Source organism: Pangasianodon hypophthalmus, chromosome 25 (genome assembly GCF_027358585.1).
Source record: "Pangasianodon hypophthalmus isolate fPanHyp1 chromosome 25, fPanHyp1.pri, whole genome shotgun sequence".
Lineage (NCBI taxonomy): Eukaryota > Metazoa > Chordata > Actinopteri > Siluriformes > Pangasiidae > Pangasianodon > Pangasianodon hypophthalmus.
The window spans coordinates 18426753-18446060 of NC_069734.1; the positions used below are offsets into that span (position 1 = coordinate 18426753).

Consider the following 19308-nt stretch of genomic DNA (forward strand, 5'->3'; position numbering starts at 1 on the left):
ATTTTTTTCTTTCTGTGCGTGTTAAATATTAGCTCAGCTTGGGCCGTAAAGCGGGGACAATAAAATCACGACAGATTAAAGTTCGCATTGAAAGAAAGTAAGAAAGAAAGAAAGAAAGGCGACGCAACGGCACGCGCGCGCGCACTGCGAGCACATGAGTTAGGAGAAGTTTGTGGGTTTTGGAGACAGAGGAGTAGTAACAGCAGCTGTGACATGCTTCTTGCACTACTTCCTGCTCTAACACACACACACACACACACATATAGACAAACTGTGACTTGAAGTAGGTGTGTGTTTTGCGTAAAGGGAACGTGCTTTCCTTTTATTTAACGTGAAAAGGTGATGCACGTGCAGTTCTGATTGTTTACAGTCATGCACCAGAGCCTTCAAGCACTGCTATATGAACAGAAGCATCCTCCTGCCCCGTGTGAGCTGCACTACTGTCTCTCCTCCCTCATGTTTGCATGTCAGCGTTATATACGTTTACATCCAGAGCGACTCACATTTATCTCATTTATACAACTGAGCAGTGGAGGGTTAAGGGCCTTGCTCAAGGGCCCAGCAGCGGCAGCTTGTTAGTGCTGGGATTTGAACTCACAACCTTCTGATCGGTAAGTACCAGACCAGTACCACCTAGCCCATGTCGTTCAGCAGCAGCGGTACGTGACCGTAGCTTTTGGTGCTGCAAGAGGACATTAATAACGACAAACCCCCCCAAACACAATGCTATTGAGACGCTATCACGCTTGCTATAGGCGACTCTCTAGTGAATTTTTTGAGTAACCTTGTAGATGAGAACCAACAACAGTAACAGTCTCTGAAGGTTTTAGACGAACCCTCGTTCAACTGTTTTCGAGGTTAATATCATAAACCCGGGTTCCCAGGTTTCAGCAACATTTCCAGCCCAACTACATCTCAAAAACCACACGAAAGACCTGAAACTCCACTGATGATCCCCTCCATAATCCCCCTTTCATAATCGCTCTACTAAACCTTTGCAATGTATCTTACAATAGAAATCGTTCTGTACATCATACAAACACACTGTCTGCACTTAAACTCTGCCTTTTTGGTGAAATTTATTACATGTAATTCCGATTACTTGCTATAAAACAAGATCTTGGTGGACGAGGAGTGATTTTAAACTAACCCAATCTGGCAACCCTGTCATTACCGGTCCTGATGCTGCGTCTCCCCCGAGCATGGGGCAGCGTGATTCCTGCCCCTGTGGAGCTCAGATTAGCGCTTGCTGCAGTTCCCACTTTCACCACTAGGTGTAATAAGAACTGTATGGAGGAGAATGGGGCATTGACGCTGCACCACGATTACGCATCTATAAAGAATAGCAAATCAACACAACATCGGCTTATATGTGTCACATAGCGACACTTTCTGAAATCGTTGTTCACTCCAAAGATGTAATTAGTATTTCAAAAAGAATTTAAAATGTTGTGAATGAGGACCGAATGGCTGAACTCTGCATCACCTGACCGCACAATTTGTGCTACTTACTACTTACTTCCTTCCACACAGAAATCCATAGTGAGGTACCTCTGTAGCTTCATTACACGTTACACATACTGGGATTTGTGTCTTGTATATGTAGCGTGATTAGTGTTCTTCCATCTTCCCTACGTATAGTTTGTTGTGTGTTTCCTGTTGAGCAGTTCCAAATGGCAAAAACTCCTGTACCTCACAAGTACTGACAAATAATCAAGAGATTCTGCTTCTCATAAGTGCAACCTTTGCACTTACAAAGGTAAGTTTGTACACCTGTGTTGTACCCGTGTGTGTGTGTGTGTGTGTGTGTGTGTGTGTGTGGCCAAATGTCTCCACAAGGATAGCTGTATATGATAATATATGATGTTGACCTTGTGAGGACATTTGTTTGGTCCCCGTGAGGAAAAACGCCTTTTTTTTTTTTTTTTTTAGGTAAACAAACAAACAAAAAATGCGGCTTTTATTTAAAACTAAAAGAGCAGAAATATTTCTTTTTGGTTATGAGGTTAGGGTTAGATTTAGGTGTAGCATAGCGTTAATTAGCTGCATCAACAGAAATAAGACCAATGTGTGTGTTTATGTGTGAATCACACGAACATTTTAAATAATTTTTAAAAATATTGGATCGTACAATTTCAATTAAAGCCATTTACTTATGCGTAGTATATTAAGTATTTTAAGCTCCAGGGTTCAGTAACTTAAACATCATCACGTTCATTTTAATGATGGGATTTAACTATAATGTGGTTATTAGCACTACACTGTTTCTTCTTCATGTACAGCTACATGTTTCTTGTACAATGCTCATTTCTTAATCAAAAGCTTTTTAACGTAAGTAACTTTAAAACAATTATAAACAATGTCAGCTTCTAGTTTAATAAATAATCTGCTGGTTTAATAAAGCTGCATAAAGTGGTGTTAATAGTACAGAGTACTGTTTGGGTTCAGTGGATGGAAAGGTCTGGATTAAAAAGCACTTCTGTCTCATCATTATTATTATTAGTAGTAGTTTTTTTTTTTTACAATGGAAATGGCTCTTATCAGCAAAACAATCAGTAAATAAAAATAAAAAAATTGAGACGCAGTACACATGGAGATCAGCTTCCTTAACCCTCAGAAGGCTGAATTACTTTCACTTCCTTTATTTCTTTTTTTCATTTCCCCTTTTCTAGACTTATAAATGTCTAATTCTTTGTTTTGGATAAATTATACAATATAAATGCTCTGCTGGTTTTGTTTTTTGTTTTTTTTTCAAAAATTGTATTAGTTTGTATTGTAATAATTTCGTTTTAACAATGAAAAGTTCAGTTTGTGAAAATGTTGATGGATGAGAAGATAAAGATGAGTGAGTGAGGATGGGAATCTAAGCCACCAGATCTCTGATGTTGTATTATTTTACAGTTATGACAGACACACGTTTTTCCTGACGTGTTCTCAAGTTTGTGGATTAGAAATCATACTAACTTTCCAACTAATACTGTAGTAAACATGCTAAAATATGAACTGGCATTGGAGTAAGCATGCTAACCTACACTTACTGTCCACTTTATTAGGAACACCTGTACACCTGCTCATTTATGCAGCTATCCAATCAGCCAATCGTGTAGCAGCAGCACAATGCATAAAATCACGCCGATACAAGTCAAGCGCTTCAGTTAATGCTCAAATCAAACATCTGAATGAAGAAAAGTGTGAGCTCTGTGACTTGTGGTGCCAGATGGACTGCTTTGAGTATTTCATAAATCTAAACCAGACTGGTCTGAGCTGACAGGAAGTCTATAGTAACTCAAATAATCACTCTTTACATCTGTGGTGAGCAGAAAAGCATCTCAGAATGCACATTACATCAAACCTTGAGGAGGATGAGCTCCAACAGCAGAAGACCACATCAGGTTCCTCTCCTGTCAGACAAGAACAAGAATCTTTTCCAGGTTCTCGAGTGATGTTTTTTTTTCTCACAGAGCAAGTTAGATTAGATTAGATTAAACTTTATTGTCATTGTGCAGAGTACGAGTACAGAGCCAATGAAGTGCAGTTCAGCATCTAACCAGAAGTACAAATAGCAATATGTCTATAAATATATATATATATATATTTATGTTTGCACATGTGCAAGGTTTGAGGTAGAGAAAGTAGAGAGCAGTTCAGTGAAAATACAAAACTTGCATGTAGTCATTAGTCATTAATGTGCAAGAAGGCAAGTTCTGAATGAGGTATAAGGGCAAGTGATCATGGTAGTGCAAATGAGAAGGTACAGGTGGTATTTAATAGTGAACACAGCATTAATATTGTACAGTACAGTGTTTTTTTAATTTATATTATTGATTGCAGAAACATTTCTGATTGGTTAATAAAAGCAGAAAGGACACGGGATTTACCACTCTCATTTACATAACTGGCGCAAGTCGTAATCCAGAGAAGATTCCAGAAGGAGTTGTAGGAGTGGTTACAGATTATATTTGTGTAAATCTAGGGCATGTTATCTAAAGAGACGTTCTAGCGGAAATGGGTGGAACATTCTTGAGTAGCGGACAAAACAGCAGGGTTTAACTGGAAACATATGTTTGGCTGTAATAATTACTTGTATTCACATGTGTGTGTGTGTGTGTGTGTGTGTGTGTGTGTGTGTGTGTGTGTGTGTGTGTGTGTGAGTGAGTATCAGTGTGTTATCCACTGACATCTGCTTTCTCAATATCCCCATTGCACACTTTTACAAAAACACATTTATAGCCACAGCTCTGAGAGTATTAGCAGAGTTACTTCCTCTCTAAACATTCTTGAAGAGTTTATCCTTGTAATCGAATCTTCTGTGATACAAACTTTAATATTTAAAATTGTATTTTAACAGTTATTGTAGTATTGTTGGTAAAAAAATTAAACCTAGCGAACATTAACACTATACAGTCTGAAGACTGAATGACTCCTAAACCTGAGGAGTTTGCTAGCATTTAGTTTGCTAACTATCACTATGTAACATAAATTACAGTTAAAAGCTGCTAATATTAAAACTTTGCTTTTTTAAATTACAACACTAATGTAGCTAGCAGTTAATAGAAGCTTATAGCTACACACTTAGCATTGTGGGGAAGTTTTCATTACTTATTAGCCTCGTAGCTGCCCTGCACTGCTATACATGTTTTAACTAAATGACTTTTTTTTTTTTTTTTTCACATTTGCTTACATCTGAACTGTTGCTTTAATTATATGCTGTGGAGATAATCCTGTATATTCCTGTATCAGTGTGTTTCCTCTCTCATCCTGGTTTATCTTTATCTCTGAGGAAGCTTTGATCACGGTGTCCGCTGCTATAAAATGATTTCAAATCCATAAACTCAATAGGGATGCCGCACTTTTCCAAAAAGAAGCAATTACACACACGACACAAGCCATTATGGATCACTTTAGCAATCAGAGAAGCACTTTCGTGCGAGGGAGATGGTGTCACAGCGACTGCCTCGTCCAATCAGATGGACAGTTAGGCGTAATGTCATTTTATAGACGTCGTGTCAGCTGGATAGAGCTGGATGCGTCCGGTTTGAGGTTTTTTTTTTTTCCCTCTGTCGGCTCATTCACCTGGAGCACTGACGTGTTGTTGCTTCTCTCCAGGTGCTCATTAATGCTTTTATGCTAATGAGGAGACAGGAATTAACACACTGTTGGCTCGAATTATACAAAAATTAAAGTTTTATGGCTCGTACCTGTGTTTGGACACCAATTTCATGTTTATCCTTCATAAAAAAAGAAAATTTTCTTTTGTGTTTTGGGAGTAACGTCGCTTCGTGTCAAATCAGTCAAATGAAAACAAGTGAACAAAATCATTCATGAAACATAACATTAATCAGAATAACAGGGTTAGCCCCGCCCCTTTTCTTAGCTTAAAGCCAAATTTACTCAAAAACATGCTATTTAAATGTTTAACTTCTCTTCCATGCTCATCCTAATTCTATAGATTTGGGTATTTTGTTCACATTTGTTCATTTTTGGGTTCATTTTTAATTTGCATAATCATGCATATATATTTATTAATCCAGTCAGGGTAAAGATGTAGATTGATATTAGGTTTTAAGGAGAAATGCATAGTCAGTAACTTTAGTACCACTTAGCAGAACATATATTTCCATATTCTATAAAATGTAGTGAGTAAAATCCAAACATTTGGGCCTCTATGTGAGTGGAATTGAGCTTCTGTCGCCTTTTGATGACATCATTGATCGCACCAGTGACTCATGAAGGTCGCGTCCACCAAAGTTTGGACCATTATGGACCATTATAGTCTGTTTCAACCAGCGAAGACGTGTTTGGTGTTTAACGTTAGATTCAATGTAGCTAGCTCGTACCTGAAGTCTATTTAACTCAAAATTTCCACAAGTCTGTATTTAGACATTTCTATTTAAGGTGGAACTCTAAATCATCCTCTTGTCACTACGTAAACAACTCCAGCTCTTGTTGTCTTGCGCAGAATGATACCAAATTGCACTAGGGAAAATTCCAGTTATCCAAGATGGCCGCCCCATAAATAAGGTTCCACTGTTCAGCTACACGCTGAAGTTTTGTTCATGTTTATAAATGACAGGATGCACATCAGTGTGACGTCACTGAAGATGCAGTTTCAGATGGAAAATTACACAAAGTATAATGTTAGCAGCATGTTAGCTTGAGAAGAAATGGATTTTGGATAAGTGGAAAATTGTATACGTTTAATTTTTCACTAAACTCTCACGTGCGCTGGTCATTTTTTCCCCTGTTCCTCATTTCACAAAAAAAAAAAAAAAAAAAAAAAAAAACACACTTACCACTCAAACTAGTGGATGTTATTATGAGTAGAGGATTACTGAGTCAGTGAAGTTTCACAAAGTGCACTATGTAGGGTTTAAAGTGTTTTGTGAAGGTGTTAGAAGTCGCTGACTATAAACTGTCTCAGAGCAAACAGGAGTTGCTTGTTATTTTCCTCTCTAAGAGTAAATGAAAGTCGGATCATGAAGAAATCGGTTCCCATCAACATCGGAAGATGGGCGACTAAAAGCCTGTTAAAAGCTCAACAAATACAAATACACTGTCTTTAACGACCGTGTCCACGTCTATCTTCTCCAAAGCGGACTTCCTTCCAAACACACACATTCACGTGCTCTCACACACACACACACACACCCTCTCTGCTGTCTAATGCATCGTGCTATACGACGCATGAAGGCGGAATAAATCCCGGGCCGGTGCGTACGCATGCAAGGTGCCGACTCAAACACCTTTATGGAGTGATGACGTGCAGCGATGATGGTGTTGAGTGTTAGTTCGTGCTTCTTATTGCTGGTTTTGCTGAACTCACAAATGGCCTCGTCACTGACAGGAGGAGATCGTCACTGCTGCATCAGGCCATACCGCACTCTCAAGACATTTAATGGATCGCTAAATGTGCGAAAAATAGGAAGAGTTTGAGAATCTGTTTGAGAAGTGCACTAAAACGTGAGTCAGCTTCAGCACTGACCTCTGCCTGTCGCAAACGTTAGACTTCATCACTAATTACTGTTCCATTAATCAAAACTGACCCTTTCTACCTTTTTACTTCATATCTTTAGTCTTATTGAGTATTATCAATCATACAAAATTTATTTTTCACTAGTCTTCCTTAGAAATGCAGTGACTTTTGCTCTAAAAAGGGCTCTCAAACATCAATCATCATGAAATTAGCATCTGTCTTATAAAACAAAATCGTCTTGTGGACTGTAGGTTGAATTAAAAGATTAAGGTGCTAGTCTCGGTTGTTCCACTAGGGGGCAAAAGAGAGCAAGTAACTCAGCACCATAAACTCAGCTACTGAGAAAATGTGCTAATGCTAAACATTTAATGCTGTAATCGTGTGTTTTTTAATGAATCATAGTGTGTTCATGTGTTTTGCATTTAATTCAGAAATGTAACTTACGGATAAATGTCTCTAAACGATCACATTAACCACATAACCCACTGATTTTTTTTTTTTTTTGGATGTGTTGGAAATGTAAAGCCTGTGAGATCGTGATTACAGTTTCACGTTGTCCTGAAGGCTAGTGTTTGCATGTCACGTTAGCGAGTTCCTTGGTCATGTTACTTACTGAAGTTGAACTGGAGTTATATATGAGTTATATGAGCATGCTAACTAGCTCTCTAGTCTCAGTGCTAACTATCCAGTTTGGTAACAAGTTAGCAGAGAAATAAAAATGGGTCAGCTGTTGTGTACGAATAGAAACAGTAAATTTGAATGTATGGACAGTTGTTAGGACTGTGTATCATTGGTGATTTACATCAGCGCCTAGCTAGCTAGCTGGGATGTTGATTTTCATATAATTTAGCTTCTGTTGATTTAAACGCTGCTAAGTGGCTGAAAATCGGGACGCTTAATTTGGCGTTAGCTATTACATAACATTTAACTAACTATTTTGCGTAATGTTCATATTTTAGATTCAGTTAAAAGTGCACAAGGTAATCCCATAATTCTGTTCACCAGATAAGAGTTTAGTAAAAGTTCAAGAAACAAAGAATCTCTGAGCAAAGAAAGACTTTTAATAACAATGATTTTTTTTAACAGACAGTATCATGACATCAACATGCGCAGAGATAAAATCTTAGACAGTTATCAGGACGTTATCAGTTATCAGTCTGGTCCTCAGAGCTCGGTCTTCGTCTTATTTTTCACCGCTCTGTAGATGTGAACGTCCCGCTGTGAATCGTAGTAAACCTCCTGCACTGAGAAGCGATTTCCCAGCATGCTCAGAAAGCGCTCGTCTCGCTCGTAACGGATCCGGCACGCCAGCAGGACCTCCGTGTTCTCCGAGCTCAAGTGTTCCAGCGTGTGCAGCAGAGCGGAGAACGTCTCCTCCAGGTAAACGATGTCCGCTCCCAGGATGAGGTCGTAGCCGCCTGGGGGATAGCCTGCTAATCCTTCTCCCCAGGTGAGCTCAGAAACTCGCACCGCCCCCTGCAGGTGTGGAGGAACGTTCTCCCTCACGTTAGCCTCCAAGAACTCCAGCGCTGGTCTTCGGTCGGTGATCGTTACATCAGCTCCTGACGGGAATAAAGCACACGTGCTTTACAGCTGGAACTTTAATAAATGCAAAGCTGATCATGTGACCTCATTATTCGTCTAACTTTTACTATTTTTGCTTTAAAATATTGGTTAGATGTTAACTAGCGAGCGAGTAGCTACTATTTTACTGTGTAATGAAGCCAGTAGCGATAATGTCACCTAAGCTCCGCCCACGTTAACGTGTTGTTGCCTGTCACATGACACTCAATCACACCAGTATTTTCTCAAACACCCCTAATTATATGATAAATGATGATGAATCGATATTTCTGTACATCTATATTAAATCACAATAAATTGCTCGCACCGAGCAGCGCAGCGACGATGCCCACCAGCCCAGTCCCGGCTCCGAGCTCGATGGTGGTTCTGTTCTTCAGGTCCACACGGCCGAGCTCCAGGTACACGCACATCACCACCGCCTGAGAGAGGATCGACACGGCAGTTATTACGGGCTCCGTCCTAAACGCTGACATTTATTGCTAGTTCGTATTCCAAAAATAGAACAAGAATGTCAGCCATTTTAAGAAACGACCCAAATTTGTTCCAGAGCCGATGGCTTCAGAACCGTTATTTTGTTTTCAATTAACATTTAAATTACTATTAAACACGTTAAACACGTTATCTGTGACATAACTAGAGGTCACGTGTTTAACGTGTAAAAAAAATAAAATAGTGTAGTCGCACACTAACATCACACGTTTTCCCTCACGTATTGCTGTAATGTAATAGAAGAAAAAAAAGACTTTAATACAATTTGATATCATTAAGAACACATTATGTTGCAAGGCCCAAAACATTGGAGATGTTTATTAATGGAAGGAGTCTCCAGTGTCAGCGCCTTGTAACAGTCAGAGGTAAAGCTGTAACGTTACGTTTTCCGACGTCTTCAGGACAGACGAGTTTACACTTTATAATGTTTGTTTTTTTCGTCTTATTCACTTCAACAGAGAGAGAGAAAAGAGAGGCTGGCGAGGGAACGACTGTTTCTAGCTGCTATAACGTAAGTGACAACAGGAACTAACTTGTTCTGTGGACGTTTCACAACATTAAATGTAACTATAAACAGATAAAAAAATATATGATGACTGAAATAAAATGTGGTATTTTGAGCTATTTGAAGGACAATACACTCCTGAGTAAAAAAAAAAGAAATGCCCAAAATGGCAAAATATTAAGCTTTTAATGGACTTAACAACAAATCACTGGTCAGGAAATTAATAAGTAAACAAATAGATAAAGGAAGTTAGTATGCAAGAGCTTTTCCCTGTGATTTCTGTAAATGTTTAAGCCTCGTGGCTCTTGATGAGCTGCATCAGATGTGGCAGAAAACCAAATAATCACTAATCTTTTAATAAAAAAAACCCAGAAGACATGTTTGGAAAATTCTGTACACTTAGACGTGGGTTAGTTTGAATTTTACATCAAACATTTTAATCATTAGCATGATTTTACCTTTGTGTACAAGAAGACTATAGAAGTGACTTTCCCTGTTTCTAGCTTTTCCCCAAAACAAACAGTTCACTGCAGCAAAAGGAAACCAGCGAATGGAGGCGCAGGAGCTCTCAGGAGTGCTTCTGTTTCATTCTCGCTCATTTCCTGACCAATCATTATTAAGACCATTAAACGCTTCATATTTTCCATTTTAGGTTTGGACCAGTCTTTTTTTTTTTTTTTTTTCCTCAGGAGTATGTGTGTGTTATCGAGATATAATATTGACTCAAGAAGTATCGTCAATTCATGAACCGATTCATCGTCACAGCTCCTGACTCACCGCGTCCCACACGACGGCGGCCACGCCCCCTTTTCTCCAGTCCTGAGCCAATCGGATGCGGCGCTCGGCGAACCGGAACTCAGCGGAAGACGAGTGGAGTTTGGACAGAGAAGGCAGGATGTTTTCATCATACGGCACCAACGCCATGCTGACAAACTCACAAACAAATTACTTTATACAATACAACTTTATCACACATATAAAATGGAGTTGAACGCGCTCGAGACACCCGACGGTCACGCGCAATGTTTACATGCTAATGAAACTGACTAGCATAGCTAAATCTCACGGATTAATAAACTTTCTGCTTTAAAACACGACTCTTATTCACGCGCTACAGCAATATAAAGATTTAAAAACATTATAGATATGCTTTTTTTTAATTAGAATGTAAAAGAATGTAAAAAACTGAACGTTGAATTGAATTAGCCAATCCAATCCGCGCGCGCGAGGTGGGTGGGGTCAAAACACGGAAGCGGAAATGAATAACGAGGTCGGGCTGTGTCCCAAATCACACACTATTCCCTACATAGTGCGCTATTTTATGCGTTTCAGAGCATGCTCATAAATATATTGTTGTAAATATTAGATGCTAAAATGCACGGCGATGAGTAGCGTTCAAACTGTAAGTACAGAATAACTTTTAAATCGTTATAGTTTGAAGAAAAAGCGCACTACGATGTAGTGAGTAGTGTTTGATTTGAAACACAGCTTTCTGCTGCTTGCTGTAATGTTGAGGGAAAGTGCGACCTCTAGCGGTGTGGAGGGAAATTTTATACACTGCATTTCCCCTGCGAGTTACTAGTTTATTTATCATCAGAATGGAAATTTATATATTTAACACACTTTAGAATATGTTTTATATTTATGCTGTGGTTATAGAAAGCGGTTTCGAGTTATATTATTTAAAAAAAAAAGTTTGGTAGTGACTGATACTGTGAACTGTGATTTATTCTCGTAATATTGTTCAGACTGAATAAAACATAAACCAACATGCAGATTACACATGAGTTTAAATCAAGCTTGAATATCTGAAATATTATGAAAATTAAACTTGATAACATCGTGTTTGAATGAAAACCTGCCCTTTGTGGAGAAGACTGAAGACAAATCCCCCAAAATCCCCCAAAAATGATAAAAATGTATTCCATGAAATGGATAATATGAATTTGACAAAAACATTTCACTTAAATAAACCTAATAGGAATATACAAACTTTTTTTCTTTTTCCTTTTATTAGATTTACACAATCCACATTATACAACATGGTAATGATTCTGGTAAATTTGTCTAACATATACAGTACTGTGCAAAAGTCTTGGCACCTTTTTATTTATTTTTTTTTTTAGTACAAACTTTGTTATAGATGTTTATTTTCTGACTTCTACATTATTGATTCAGTGCAAAAACATTTTCGATTCCAAACATTAGTTTTCCAGCACAAAATGAAATGTTCCTGAAAAATGTTTGTATGTCAGTAAAGAAAGCAGCAGATTCCATAAGAGACACTTTTCAGATAAAAACATAATGAAGGCTGCTGGGTTTCGCTGCAGAAATAAGAAGCGAGTCGACAGTCAAAGTCTCCAGAAGAACTGTGGCTGCTTCTGCAAGATGCTCAGTAACACTTCCAGCTCATTTCCTTATAAAACTGCACACACTGCACCTCAGATACTGCTTTATTTATTTAAAGTGAAGGATCATCACATTAAATACTGACTTTGTTTCATTTATTACTGTTTACTGCTCTTTATAGGATTTTTTAAAATGTAGAAACATTTAATTTCATTATTTTTGAAGGCATCTTTACTCTACAGCATTTCTTTGCATGTGCCTAAGACTTTTGCACAGAACTGTATATAAACCCCCTGATGGATGGGAGACTCCTCTGAAAATCTCACCCTACAGCACTAAATAAATCATCAACCTGAAACAACACTGCATTAGTGTTTATAAAGTCACTATGCATCTTTGTCAGGTGTTTTTTCTTTACTTAAATTAAATTAAATGCCCTGGGGACTACAACCCCTGGCAAAAATTATGGAATCATCACACTTAGAGGATGTTCACCCAGCTTTTTTACTTTATAGCAAACAAACAAATCACAGATATGACACAAAAAAGGTTTTGTTCAATAGCTTAACATTCTGGTTTGTGAAATATACATAAAAAAATTCAAGGACATTTTTTTTTATTAATGGCATGTCATTTTCCAAATCAAGTAGAGGAAAAAAATATGGAATCATCAACAAAAAAACACAATTAATACTTTGTTGCTCCTCCTCTGGCTTTTATTCTTTGAGGCATAGACCTCACTAATGAAAAACAATATTCCCCTTCAATCTGGTTCCAGCTTTCTCGAATAGCAGTTGACAGATCAGCTTTGCAGGGTGGAGCCTTAACATGGACCAGTTTTTTTACTTTCCACCATAAATTTTCAATTGGATTGAGATCCGGACTGTTTGCTGGCCATGTCATTGAGTTGATATGCCTTTCCTGAAAAAAAGCTTTAAAACTGTTTGCTCTGTGGCAAGATGCTTCGTCATCCTGAAAAATTATTTCATCATCACCAAACCTATTTTCTATGGATGGAATGAGAAAATGTCCAAAATTTCACTGTACAGCTGTGCATTGACTGCTGAGGTAATGACTGCCATCTCCCCTGGTCCTTTACCTGACACGCAACCCAATATCAGAAATGAGTTGGGAAATTTGATTGGTTCAGGCAGTCATCTTTATATGTTTTGTTAGAACGGCACCAGACAAAAGTTCCAGCATCATCTCCTTGGCCAACGCAGATTCATGATTCATCACTGAATTTCACTTTCATCCAATCATCCACACTCCATGATTGCTTCTCCTCTTTCTTTTGGCTTTTCTATATATAAATCTCATTTCATTCAGCCGGTTTCTTACAGTTCTATCACAAACATTGACTCCTGTTTCCGCCCATTTGTTTTTCATTTGTTTTGTTGTGCATTTTCTATTTTCAAGGCATAGTGCTTTGAGTTTTCTATCCTGATGCTTTGACGTCTTCCTTAGTCTGCCTGTATATCTACCTTTCATAACCTTCCCATTAAGTTTATACTTGCAACAAATTTTAGACACAGCTGACTGGGAGCAACCAACTTCTGTGGCCACACTCCATGTTGAAATTCCTTGTTGAAGGAGTTTTATAATCTTTTCCATTGTTTCAACTGACAACTCTCTCGTTGGAGCCATGTTTCCTTCCAATTAGCCAAATCCAACAGCCCATTAAAGTGTGTAAGCACTCCCTTTTAACCGCTGACTTATTAGCATTTTTAGACTTGTCCCGGTAGTTGTTTTAGAAATGGAAATTAAAAATTGATTCCATAATTTTTTCCTCAACATTGAGTGATTCCATATTTTTTTCCTCTACTTGATTTGGAAAAAGACATGCCATTAATAAAAAAAAAAATGTCCTTGAATTTTTTTATGTATATTTCACAAACCAGAATGTTAAGCTATTGAACAAAACCTTTTTTGGGTCATATCTGTGATTTGTTTGTTTGCTATAAAGTAGAAAAGCTGGGTGAACATCCTCTAAGTGTGATGATTCCATAATTTTTGCCAGGGGTTGTATGATGATGTGTGTAAGCCCCTGGTGTAAGGCTGACTGAGCTGAATGGCATCTTGTTGGTGTTATTCCTGGCTCAGGAGCTTCACTCAACTTCATTCCCCAAAAGTTTGTTTTTCCTGCTTCACTTATCTGCTGACATCCATGGAAGAAAAGACACCAGAAACATCTACAGGTACATTTAAACTTATTTATTATGTTGTGTATGTACAATCCTCCGGGTACACGTCTAAATTTAAAAAAAAATGAGATATCCATGTCCAAAATGTCCAAAAACTCCTTCGAAAAGTCTTCGGAAAAGTATAACTAGTCTTAGCTAAGTAGCTAAACAGACGGCTAATCCCGGTTCATGCTAGCGGGCGCAGGGATGCTAAATAAATCTAAAATAGATAAATAAATAAAAATAAAACATCGAGCGCATGCGATATTTTGTGTCTTTACAGCGATAAAGTCAGTATTTGCCTAAATCAGACCGCTAGCATTGCAGTTATTTGGCTAACTAGCTAAATGTAACTAGCTGGCTAGTTAGCATAGCATCACATACAGAGTGGCAGAAAGAAGCGCACGCGCGCTCACAACAACCTGCTGTAAAAAGCAATTAAAGTGGCACTTTAATGAGATTTCCACAAATGCAGTAATTATTAAACAGAACCCATCATCAAACTAGACAAAAAGACACAACGAAGGCCACACAGTGGATACACATGCACATGCTGATTTATTATAATATTCCTTTGTACTATTAATATTCATATTCATTATCTAAGGGCCTGTTAAAGTAACTGCTGCACCAGTCACTCACTAATAAATCCCAGCATTTACTACTGACATTTCTTTCCTGTTTTGGTTCTTTATCATCCTAAATAATCTTTTTTTCCTTCTAATTTCAGCAGTCATGGAGCCTGGTACACTCTTAAGAAGAATACTCTTAATAATCAGTAAGTCTCTACTATGTGATTTTATAATTAAAAAAAAAAAAGATCTATTAATTCAACACATAGAATACATGTATAAAAGACAATTATGTTCACGTCAAGCATTTAGGATAAAATTGCTTCCATAACAGGTCTTCTCATTCAGTAATAAAAATACCACAAATCACCTGAAACTTCATCTGAAGGCTTTAAGCCCCGCCCCTTTGTCACGATGACGTCATACCGCAACTCTCCATAGAGTTCTGATATCTTTTAACTCCACAAATGTGTTTACAAATTTTCACAGCCAAAAATCTGTTTCTGAATGCGCTACATTCATGAATTTTACACATTTATTCACGTCCCTAATAAGAAGAAAGAAGAGGAACAGAGGAAATTCCCAAAATGTTGATTATTGTTGTATTTCGGTTGGATTTTATACCAAAAATGGCATAAAATAACATTGATTTTATGACAGTGTATGGTATTTTCTTGATTAATCAACAAAAAATTCATTTTTTTCAACCTCTCAAAAAGAAGCACGTGCTCATGTGATGTAGATAAGTAAGTAATGAATTTACAGGGAAAGTTGAAAAGGTCAGATTGTAGACAGTATTGTAATGCATGCTGTGTCTCTAGTATTCCTCCGAGTGTCCGCTTCCTCCAGCGCAGCGGTGACGGTAAACGGCTCGGCTCGGCTCTCCTGCAACAAGCCCTGCTCTGGTGAAGTTAAATGTGTGTATGCAAAGGGGTCTGAGATTCTGGTGATCAAGTGTAAGCAGGGCTCCTGTGTCGAAGGTGACGCTTTTAAGAACAGAACAGAGCTCACGTTTTCAGAGGACGGTTGTTGTCTTCAGCTGAACAACATCCAGTACAGCGATGACGGCATGTACATCTTCTCCTGCGACAAATCAGAGTTATGTCGCAAATCGCTGGATGTACTCGGTAAGTCATACATTTTCCCTAGAACATGAATTATTCTGTATTTATATACTGAAATGTGCGCCTCCATGCCTACAGTGTGAAATGCATGTAATAATCATTTTATTTAGTTGCTGATGATGTTTTTTCTTCTTCTCTGTGTCCTTGCTGTTTAAGCTCCTGTTCCAGTTCACGCGGCCGTTGGAGAGAACGTGACCATTCCATGCTACGCTCACACCAACAAGATCATCGCTGATCGTGACATCATGTATCGGTGTGAAAAAGATGGTGAACTGGTTGTGGCGCTTCAGCAAGGGAACGTGCTCTACGGTCCAGGTTTCGACGTATCCCGCGTCTCCGTGTCCCTGGACAAGTATAAACACGGAGACCTGTCTCTGACCATCTCCAACGTCCAGCCGTCTGACGCAGGAACATATCGCTGTACACACAGACATGAGGAACCCGTTCAACCCGAGGCCTTCACTCTCACCATCACCAGTTAGTCTTTTACTCACTGAGCTGCTTTTATTTCAATTCCTATAAAGCTCACAACCTTTTATCTTTATAGACTAGAATTTTTTTATTAGCTTTAATTTACTTATAACGTAGGCACCTTTTCATTTCTATAGATTAAAAATGAAAAAGTAATTACACATTGAATTAGTAGCATTAAAACTACAAAGCTAATAAAATAATTAAGTTGATTATGATTGTTTAAAATAGTTTTTATAAGTAATTAAAGACTAGAATGTAGCGTTGACTTTTATATTCCTTTTGACTAAGTGAGTAAAAACGTAGAAACGTAAAACTCTGGCACGTGATTGAATCCGTTACTTATAATCTGTTTTTTCTTTTCTTCTTGATGTTTTATCATCACGTCCCCACACCAGCTACCCTGCCGGCTAAAGACGTCACGAGTGAGTCATTTTCTATTCGCTAACTAACTAACTTTTCATTAGCTACAGTGTAAATTTGATCATTTTATGTTTATTACCTTGAATTACAAAAAGGAAAGATGGTTATTTGTATTACTTGGAATTTAAGGCTCATAAAAAAGTGTAAAAAGTGTTTCTAGTATAGTTTTAAAAATAGCTCTTTGTTCTCTAGTATGTAACCACAAGGCCTTTTTAGAAGCTGTAATAAAAACGTTTGCAGAACTTCGGATTTCTTATCAACAGTAATGTCACCATTTTCATAGCAATAACAAAGCTAACTTTAAATGTTCATTTCTTTCTTTCAGATTGTTCTACGGCTGGAAGGGAGCAGATGACGTGGCCATGGTGGGGAGTTCTGGTAGAGAATATTGTTATTGTTCTTCTTGGGGTGGTTTATGTTTTATTTAGAAAATGGCAAAGAAAAAAAGCACAGAAGCAATCCAGCAGTGAGCAAGCCTCAAATTCATCTTTCTCTGATGATCCTTAACTGGTTAAATGTGAATGAGTTCTCAGTAGCAGTTGTTGTTTACCGTATCAGTAGCTACACATACACTATGAGATGATTTGAGAATAATGGGGTAAAAAAAAATGAAGGGAAGTCTGACTGTCATCTGTGGCTGGGAGACTAGAGAGTAAAGCTGACCGTGTTGTCTGGGTGGGAGGGGCTTACTCGCCAGAACGCAGCTTCACGTCCTTCCTAAGTTCTCCCACACCACCCCATTGCTACGCTCCCTCCACTAGCTTCCTGTAGCACTGATGCTCGCCTAAAAAGCTAAAAACGGACCAGTACCCACTTTCCTCAAAGCATTTATCACATCCCGCACTGCACCACGCTCCCTCCAGTCCTCCAGCACTGCTGGACTGCTCCCTCCATCTCTCAGACCTACCTCTTCCTAAAGCACTTAAATTATCACTTTAATTTAAATAAATTATGTTCTCTGTGTGCATTATTTAATATATTACCTCCCCAACTGATAGTATTCTCAGTCTGTGACCTAGTGAATCAGTATCAGGATGTATTTATTGACAGAGACTTCACAGCACTTCTGGATAAGTGCGTCTTCCAAATACCACAAATGTAAATGTAAATGGTGCTGCTATGATGTGCCTTTTCCACTGATGCACAGGAAGTAACCTGTACAGTAGGTGGAGCTGTTTTTTTTTTGTTTGTTTTGTTTTCTTTTGTTCAACTGTAACATTATTTCTGCTGCCTTTTACAAGAACAACAGCAGCATGTGATTGTGTGTGAGCTGCTGATCTGTAACAGTATTGAATCCATGCTGAATAAATCATCAACCTGAAACAACACTTTGTCTTTATTCTCAAACACATCTATAAATTAAGATGGTTAATGGCTGAGCTGCGTTACTGGAAGATTTAGCGCATGTCACGACTTTACACGACTTGTTTGTCCAGCACATCCAATTTGGAGGCCAAGTCAACACCTTGAACTCTTTGTCATGTTCCTCAAACCATTCCTGAACAATTTTACAGTGTGTCAGGGAGCATCATCCTGCTGAAAGAGGCCACTGCCGTTAGGGAACACCGTTGCCATGAAGCCGTGTACCTGATCTGCAACAATGTTTAGGTAGGTGGTACGTGTCAAAGTAACATCCACATGAAGGCCAGGACCCGAGGTTTCCCAGCAGAACATTGCCCAGAGCATCACACTGCCTCCGCCAGCTTGCCTTCTTCCCATAGTGCATCCTGGTGCCATCTCTTTTTTTCCACATGATGTAAAAGAAAATGTGATTCATCAGACCAGGCCACCTTCTTCCATTGCTCCATGGTCCAGTTCTGATGCTCACCTGTCCATTGTAGGAGCTTTGGCAGTGGACAGGGTCAGCATGGGCTCTCTGACCGCTCTGCAGCTACGCAGCTCCATACACAGCAAGCTTTTCAGCAATCTGTGCTACAGTAGCTCTTCTGTGAGATCGGAGCAGACAGGCCTTCGCTCCCCACGTGCATCAGTGAGCCTTGGGAGCCCATGATCCTGTTGCTGGTTCACTGGTTGTCCTTCCTTGGACCACTTTTAGTAGGTACTAACCACTGCATAGCGGGAACACCCCACAACACCTGCCGTTTTGGAGATGCTCTGACCCAGTCATCTAGTCATCACAGTTTGGCCGTTGTCAAAGTCACTCAGATCCTTACGCTTGCCCATTTTTCCTGCTTCCAACACATCAACTTCGAAAACTGACTGTTCACATGCTGCCTAATATATCCCACCCCCTGACAGGTGCCATAGTAACGAGATAATCAGTATTATTCTCTGCACCTCTCAGTGGTTTTAATGTTATGACTGATTGGTGTATATTCTCATAATAATGTTCAGATTGAATAAAATGCAAATGCCGCCCTCTAGTGAGCAAACTACATATTGCATATCATTTTAAATACCACTCGAATATTTGCAATATTATGAAATGAAGATCAAATGTTGATGAAATGATGAAAGCTAAAGCTTCTTACGCTTGTGAGCGTTTTCAGATGTTTCAGTATGGACAAGCAATTTTTGGAAAAAGTTTGAAAACGCCAGTGTAGACGGAGAGCGTTTTAAAACAAAAATGCAGTTTTCAGATCTATCCTGGTTATTGTACTGTATTACACACTTC

The 19308-nt window shown here is 38.6% G+C and overlaps 2 protein-coding genes and 1 long non-coding RNA gene across 4 annotated transcripts; 2 read left to right on the plus strand and 1 right to left on the minus strand.

Moving 5' to 3' along the window:
- The first annotated feature begins 148 nt into the window (after positions 1–148).
- Positions 149–10455, plus strand: LOC117596072 (uncharacterized). Its single transcript, XR_004577247.2, has 3 exons — positions 149–1759; positions 9505–9557; positions 10317–10455. It is a non-coding gene; the product is annotated as an uncharacterized LOC117596072 (long non-coding RNA).
- mettl21a (methyltransferase 21A, HSPA lysine) lies at positions 8015–10994 on the minus strand. The gene is made up of 3 exons (XM_026910476.3): positions 10329–10994; positions 8865–8976; positions 8015–8535 (listed from the first exon to the last, which is right to left on the minus strand). The coding sequence occupies exons 1-3, from the start codon at positions 10473–10475 to the stop codon at positions 8138–8140; spliced, it is 657 nt and encodes a 218-aa protein (XP_026766277.1). The 5' UTR covers positions 10476–10994; the 3' UTR covers positions 8015–8137.
- Positions 10995–13855: 2861 nt separating this feature from the next.
- On the plus strand, positions 13856–18013 carry LOC113524302 (uncharacterized). 2 transcript variants are annotated; one of them, XM_026910490.3, is made up of 6 exons: positions 13856–14098; positions 14817–14861; positions 15477–15782; positions 15936–16256; positions 16649–16675; positions 16999–18013. In XM_026910490.3, the coding sequence occupies exons 1-6, from the start codon at positions 13972–13974 to the stop codon at positions 17178–17180; spliced, it is 1008 nt and encodes a 335-aa protein (XP_026766291.3). In that variant the 5' UTR covers positions 13856–13971; the 3' UTR covers positions 17181–18013. The 2 variants fall into 2 exon arrangements, with proteins under 2 accessions (XP_026766291.3, XP_026766290.3); XM_026910489.3 differs by having other exon boundaries at positions 13860–14098; positions 14814–14861; positions 16999–18012.
- The last annotated feature ends 1295 nt before the right edge of the window (positions 18014–19308 follow it).

Coding starts and splice junctions, on each gene's coding strand:
- mettl21a (XM_026910476.3), bottom strand. CDS start 10,475: ATGGCGTTGGTGCCGTATGATGAAAACATCCTGCCTTCTCTGTCCAAA. Junction 8,977..10,328: donor CCGCCGTCGTGTGGGACGCG/GTGAGTCAGGAG, acceptor ATCCTCTCTCAG/GCGGTGGTGATGTGCGTGTA. Junction 8,536..8,864: donor CATCGTCGCTGCGCTGCTCG/GTGCGAGCAATT, acceptor TATTCCCGTCAG/GAGCTGATGTAACGATCACC.
- LOC113524302 (XM_026910489.3), top strand. CDS start 13,972: ATGGCATCTTGTTGGTGTTATTCCTGGCTCAGGAGCTTCACTCAACTT. Junction 15,783..15,935: donor CAAATCGCTGGATGTACTCG/GTAAGTCATACA, acceptor TTGCTGTTTAAG/CTCCTGTTCCAGTTCACGCG. Junction 16,257..16,648: donor CTTCACTCTCACCATCACCA/GTTAGTCTTTTA, acceptor TCCCCACACCAG/CTACCCTGCCGGCTAAAGAC.